Consider the following 7138-nt stretch of genomic DNA (forward strand, 5'->3'; position numbering starts at 1 on the left):
TTACAAACCTCTTGCCAACATAGTAATTAAATTTGTATCCAAGTTTTATCAAGGACATACAATTAGATTTGATCTACGAAAACTGTATCAAAGTTTTATTCAATGATGAATAGGGTTAGATTATGGTGAATCTTTTGCTAGTTTCTCACTAACCAAGCACCCAAAACCATTGGCTCATCCATCCGTCGCTCAATTGGCTTAAGATTAAGGTGATATTGCAAGTGGAAAGTGGGTTTGAGTTTTCTCTGTGAATTTGTGATATATCACTCAAATCTCTCAAAGATGCAGTTGAAATTTTGGAAAGCTGAGTTGAAGATGGAAAAGTGACACATGCGAATTAAAATCTGTAGAATCTTTCCAAGTCTCAAATGGGAAAAAGGTTACATCAGATCTTATTGGGGATCACATTCTAAACACCAGCGTCCAAGACCAGAAATCAATCTTCACTTCATTGTGGTGAAAAATTGAAAAGACGGTTAAAAAATAAAAATAAAAATGGATTTGACACTGTACACGGAAGGAATCAATAAAATTAGTGTACAGTTTCTTTTTAGTTTACAAGGGTTTTGTACATAGACACTCTTTTCTCTGCCTCAGATCATTAACAATTTCCGCCAATGCCAATGTAAATCCAATTGAGAGAGCAATGGTATGCTAAACTGCATAATATTCTCAGCCATTTCGTGCTCATTTAATAGTTCCTGACTTCCTGCGCAAGTTTGTCATATGTGCAGGCTTATTCCGGAGAAGCAAGACGTTAAATAATCCATCATCACATCTTATTCTATGTTGATTCGCTGTAGGGTAGTTGCTTAGCTCCCCTGTCCACGGCATCTCTCCATAGCCTGTACCTTACACCTAGCTTATCATAGGATACAGGCCAATTCCAGATATTGGCACCATTGAGCATGCGCTCTTGCTGGCCAACTACGAGCCGCAGATCCTCATTTAACACCTGTTGTCAAATTAAACATCAAAAATGGTAGGAAAGAAATGAAAGACAGGAATAGCTGGGCAAGAAACTAATGTAGATCCTTTTGTAACAGGCTAAGCTAAGGTAACAAACGAGATTATTATTATTTATCCTTTTACCTGTTTTGCGAAATGCCGCCACAGATATTGCACGAAAGGAACGTACTTAAGCAGGGGAGCGAAATCCAGTGACATTCTGTATAATAACCTTGTCTTCTGCCTTGAAGAAGGTAAACAAACATGAAGTTGGTGAAGGTGTGTGGCACACTGCTTGGTACTCTGCCCTTCCAGTTTGCCAGGCTTTGAGATCCCGATAGTTGATAGCACCATACAAGGTGGCCGAAATTCCATGTCGATTGGATAAGGGTCCCAATATCCTTGGAGGCCCGAAGCAGGTGTCAAAAATTTCACAAAGCTGAAATTGCAGATTGCAAAAATTGTTAAGAGTATGTTTTGACTGGAGCTGTTTCGTCAGATATAAATTGAAGTTCCTTTGTTAACATCAGGCCCATGTACTCTTGACACTACTTGAATTTAAATAGGGCACATGGATAACATATAGAATATAGATGGAGGATTCTAAATTCCATAGGAAGTGAAGTCATTCCTTCTTATGTTCCATACCTATTGGCCAGGATAGGTCCTCTATGACAAAATGGAAGGAAGAACTCAACTAAGCCTTAGTCTCAAACAAAGGGGCTTGGCTAAAATGAGGAAAAGAAGTATCTCAATCATAACTATGCATGGACTAGCTCCCTAAAGAGGGGTTGATGAGTTGAACTGATTAGGTACTCCGGCATCCTATTAAGTGATACCTATTTTTCTTCTATTGATACTTTTATTGAAAAACAAATGTTGTCCAGATGGTGCCCAGATGCAGGATGCCTCATAATACTATATAAAACAAAATGGAAATGGAATAATTTCTCCATGGTGTCCGGATGCCTGATAAGTTCCTATTGTGTTCTAACTTTGTCTGGTAGTCTTGAGTGAAAAAGGCAATCTTAAAAATGATAAAAGGAACCATTCTACTCAGATTGCTGAAAATTTAATCATCTTGAGAAAACTGATTAGATTTAATGGTAATAATAACAGGAACAAACCTGGGAACGCTCCATCCCTTGGCAAAGGTGGAAGTGTGAGTGAAAGGGGCATGTGCAAGATCCAAAAGGTTATCTAGAAGTAGTCCATGTTCCACTGGAAGTTCCATGACAATCTGTCATATTCATACTTGAAATGAGATGACTAGCTCTTTCATAGAATCACATAAGCATAATTCACCTGTTTCTTGTATTCATGATAATATTTCGACAGATAAAAAAGAGTGAAAGGCATTCATGATAATCAAAGGATATGAATGTAATTGCAATGCATACCTCAGCATGAATTTGAAATCCTGGAGGAGGTTCTAAAGAGGGAATGGTGGCCGTTGGAGGGTCATTTCCAGGCCAAATCCAGATCATTCCCTCTTGTTCAAAACATGGCAATGACTTTATCTTCAAATTAAGTAATCGCGTAGATGGCATTTTCTCACATTTTCCATCTGTTGAGTACTCCCACCCTGACATTCATCAATCACAAAATTCCAAGAATTAGTTTTTTTTTTCCCAGTAATTTGTTTATCAAATTTTCATAAAGACCTGTATATTTTATCAATCTATATAAACTATAGTTACTTCTTCTGATCCTTACTAACCATGGTAGGGACATTGGATGCGACCCTCATTGACTGAACCAAGGTGAAGAGGACATGCTCTATGTGCACAGGTGTTCTGGATACATCCAGGTTTCCCATCTTTTCCACGAAAGACAACCCATGGTTCCTCAAAACATTCAATTGGAATCTGAAATAGAGAAAGGATGAAGTATTCATATGATTAAGTCCAGAGAATCATTAGTTGCAGAATATCGCAGACAATTTATAGGGCTGGCTTATCCACCATAACATCCCTGTTTCCCCGTAACAAAACCACCACAGTTATAATGTAATCCATCAAAGCATGCCATTTTATGGTGGTGATGGCATTATTGACATAGTCCCAAAAATGTAGTGCCACTCTAGTGCTTTAATTTCTTTTGTTTATCCATTCAATGGAGGGGAAAAACTCCATTGTATCATAATATGGTATGCTACAACTGGTTTCTTGATGAGGTTTTTATTTTTATTTTTTCTGAGTAATGCTCACATAAGTAATGAATATACGAAGAATGTATGACAAACTTAAATGCTCTTAGCTTACCATGGTATCCTCCTTCAGATCCTTGGAGAAAGCAACGGGATACCAGAAATTCTTCAAGCGGGGATGATAAGGTTTAACTGGACCAGATATGTTCAAGCTTTTACGTGGTGACCTTCTCTGTACAACTTCAAGAGATTGTGTAGAAGTACTGGGAGAAGGGGATGTTTGGTCTGATGCTGTAGTGCTTCTGTCTTGTAACAGCCTATCATTCACCAATTCTTCCATGTAAGCTAGTTTATCTAAAGCAGTGGCAACTCTTGCTTCGGACATGTGAACCTGTTGTTATTCATTGGTCAGACCAAGTGCTTATAAGATTGTATTTGGAAAGCAATAATCTAATGAACGGTTGTGTAGTCTAAGATCAAGTCATGTGAAATTTGATTATTTGTGTCTTATTGATGGTATGTATCCTGACAGACATGATAAAAGCATTACAATTATCAATACTTAAGCTGCTATTTCATTAACAAATAATTCCAACCTGTTTGTGAGCTTGTGCTAATTCTCCTTGCAACTCCGCGAGTTCCTTCTTCATTGTGCCAATGGACTTGTAGTCACGAGCTAGCGGATTTAAAACTTCTACAACCTACACCCAATTGTCTAAAAGTGAGAATTATATTTTAACAAAGCCAACTGGCAAAGGATCAAATTTAGCAACCCCAATATGCATGAATTTTAAGCCGGTGAGATCAAGAAATCGAAGAGTTATTGGGAAACCTTTTCATGGAGAAGCATGATTGTGAGGACATCTTGCCGGGCCCGCCAATCACAGTACTGAAGATCATATCTAGCCACTTCTAGGGCTTGATATACATCCAAGAACTTCCCTTTACACTGGGGAACCTTAGACCTTGGATCCTCCACATCAAAAAGCTGTCCCCAGGTGCTCTTCTTCTCTAACCCTCCTTCCTCTCTAAAAACAGCAACCACCCGAAATCCTCCTCTCACTCCCTGAAATTCAAGACCCAAAAGCAACAACATAAGCTATGAAATAGTAACTTTTTGAGTTTTAACCATATTTCCTTTCGATATGCAGTAGCCCATACAAAAAATGCACCCTGGATTAATGGAAAAAAGGACAATCTTCTGGGGTTGCCTTGATAAAAATTCAATCAACAACTAAATTTAACTAATTTTCCTTCAGATTTGGCAGGTCCACAGATATATTTTTGGTTGAGAAAACCATGTCTTTTGGTATTTTGAACTAGAATATAAACAACTTAACTAATAAATCAACTAACCAAACTAAAAACTCTTCTACTTTGGTCTGTAATACAAGAAAAATAATAAATGAATGAACAAACTTAAGGTTTTCTTTCCTTTTTCAAGTTTAACAAGTACCCGGATAAACTATGTGGCAATACAAGTAAAAAAGATTGTACCTTTTTAGTGTTGAGCTTAGATGATCTACAAAGAGAGATTGGCAAAGAGAGAGCTGCAGCTGTAGCTACTATGGTCATGGTGGTGTTAGAATTGAAGTTTTGAAGCTGACAGACTCTATAAATTAGAGAGAGAGAGAGAGAGAGAGAGAGAGAGGAAAGAAAACGTAAGCAATGTTAGTGAGAGAGCTTTATTGTTTTTGAGGATTTTTGTTGATAAGAGGTTGGTGTTGCGCGCGATCTCAGTTCTCCTTCCATGTTTTGACACGTGGAAGACCGTGGACTTCTTGGTCTCAAGCGTGGCATCCTCTTCCTCCACATGCTTGCTTTTGGTGTGAGAGAGTATCTTTGAAAAGTGCGGCCTGCTATCTTGCCAGCTCGGATTGTGAAGATATCTCCTTCTATCTGTTATGTTTAAAGTTCTTTGGCATGATGTTAGGAATTTTGGAAAACTCATGGCTGTGGTTAATTGAGCCTGAGGTGTTAGAAACTTGGAAATGAAATAAGCTTTTGAGATACAGCAAGGCTTTCCTTTCCTGAAGTGTTCTACTGCATTGCATACAATTCAAACCCTTTGAAATGGGGTATAGACTCGAGCAAAATTTTACATGTACATCTTGTTTTATCATTCCAACTTGTAATTGTGATTGATAGCTTGATGTTGGTCACCTCAAAAAATTGAATTGAAAATGAAAGATAGGTTTGGATTCAAAGATTAATGAGATGTGCAAAAATATGAAATTGTATGAGAAAAGGAAGACAGTAATACTTACATCTGCACCATATAAGAGGCAAACGATTATATTTTGCATTTACTTTCTAGATAACATATTGCAAGAGAACTCATATTTATAACAAAATTTATAGAATTTGAAACTAGGTCTTAATTTTTTGAGAGATACTACGTTCACAATATTTTTATAACGTTTTCACAACAAATCTTAAGTGGTTAGTTGTTATTGGTTCAAATTTGAATCTAATATTAAGTTTACTTTTTTGCTTCAACAATAACTACCAGTAACAAATTGCAACTTAAAATTTGTTGTAAAAATATTATGGACATATCATTTCTCTAATTTTTTTACATAATAAAATCCATTAATTCTTTGATTTCATCATCTATAATTTGTTGTCTATTAATCTAAAGAAATAAGGATATGTTTCCAAGTACATACAGATATAAGATGCAATGATACGACAATTCCCGAAAAGTTAGAATAAAAAATAAATTAGCTAATAAAAGGGGATATACCACAATGGCTCTCTCATAAGAATGAGAGAGCCCTTATAAAAAAATGAGAGAGCCATTGTGGTATCCTTTTTTAAAATAATAATAAAATTTCAGAGTTCTTGATTAGGTGTGTAATCTCATTTTCAATTGATAAAAAGATTGTTCCTCAAAAAAAAAAAAAAAAGATAAAAAGATGTATTTAATTTTTTAAAATGATAAAAAAAATCTCACAAGAAAAATCAAGTAAATGAAGAATTTTTAGAGGCAGGAAATCATAGTGCTGATGCGGTGCCTACCCTATTCTAAAAAAAAAAATATTTTTTTTAAAAATCTTAGTGCCAATCTAACCCCGCAAAGTGTTAATGGGCATATAGAAGGGCTAAATCAGCACTTCAAGGTCTTTCAGGTTTGTTTTTTACTCCAATTTTCGGTAATTTTTAAAAGATATATAAATCCATAGTTTTTTATTTACAATTGACTCTTCTTTGCTTGAGGGTGATTCCAATTGGATTGACTTTTACAAATTATCAAATATTTATTTGTTTTTGAAAAATGATTAATTAATTCCAGTTGGATGTATAAAATAACCATTTTGTACTTGTAATTTGTCAGAATGGACATGGCCTAAATATTTTCTTTTCCCTCTAGTTTTACTCAACTGAACCATAAAAGGTTTGGTAACTTTGATGAGAGCACTAGCATCCAAGGATGTAAAAAAAAACCTATTTTACATCTTTAAACACTACTTTATTTATTTTACTAACTTATTTTATATTTTTGTTTTTATTTTTACATACAACTTAATAAAATAATATAAACTACCTAATAAAATAATAAAAAGTATTATTATCTCTGTCTTTCATAGGTTGCAAATTCTTTTAGGTATACAAACTCGGATGGAGTGGGTTTTTGCTGTCTTGGGTTGTAAAATAGCAATCACCCCCCAATTGCTAGTGCTCTGAGTTTTGAAAAATGTTTTTTTTTTTTTTTTTCCAAAAGAGCATTTTATTCATGAAATGGAGTATTTTCTTTCTTGGAACAGCATATCTAGCTTTTTGATGAATTTTGCTTTCGCTAAAATGCTATATATAAAAGGTAAAAGCTAAATAAAATAAATAAGTAACCACATGTAACCCACAAATAGTATAAAAAAAAAGTAAAAAATAAAATAAGTACGTGACTCACGTAGAGCCTACAAATAACAAGAAAAATAAACAATAAATTGGCTTATAATTAAGTGCATCCTAAATGGGCACTTAATTTCATCATTCCTAAAGGGAACTTGTACCATTAATCAAATTGTTTTCTTATAAAAT

At 35.0% G+C, this 7138-nt stretch overlaps 1 protein-coding gene across 1 annotated transcript; it reads right to left on the bottom strand.

Annotated features, from left to right (window-relative positions):
* Window positions 1-309: 309 nt before the first annotated feature.
* LOC142619806 (chlorophyllide a oxygenase, chloroplastic) lies at window positions 310-4769 on the bottom strand. Its single transcript, XM_075793093.1, has 9 exons — window positions 4595-4769; window positions 3930-4163; window positions 3694-3798; window positions 3213-3488; window positions 2669-2816; window positions 2349-2533; window positions 2076-2188; window positions 1093-1387; window positions 310-955 (listed from the first exon to the last, which is right to left on the bottom strand). The coding sequence occupies exons 1-9, from the start codon at window positions 4670-4672 to the stop codon at window positions 785-787; spliced, it is 1605 nt and encodes a 534-aa protein (XP_075649208.1). The 5' UTR covers window positions 4673-4769; the 3' UTR covers window positions 310-784.
* Between the last annotated feature and the right edge of the window lie 2369 nt (window positions 4770-7138).

Source organism: Castanea sativa, chromosome 12, assembly GCF_040712315.1.
Source record: "Castanea sativa cultivar Marrone di Chiusa Pesio chromosome 12, ASM4071231v1".
NCBI lineage: Eukaryota > Viridiplantae > Streptophyta > Magnoliopsida > Fagales > Fagaceae > Castanea > Castanea sativa.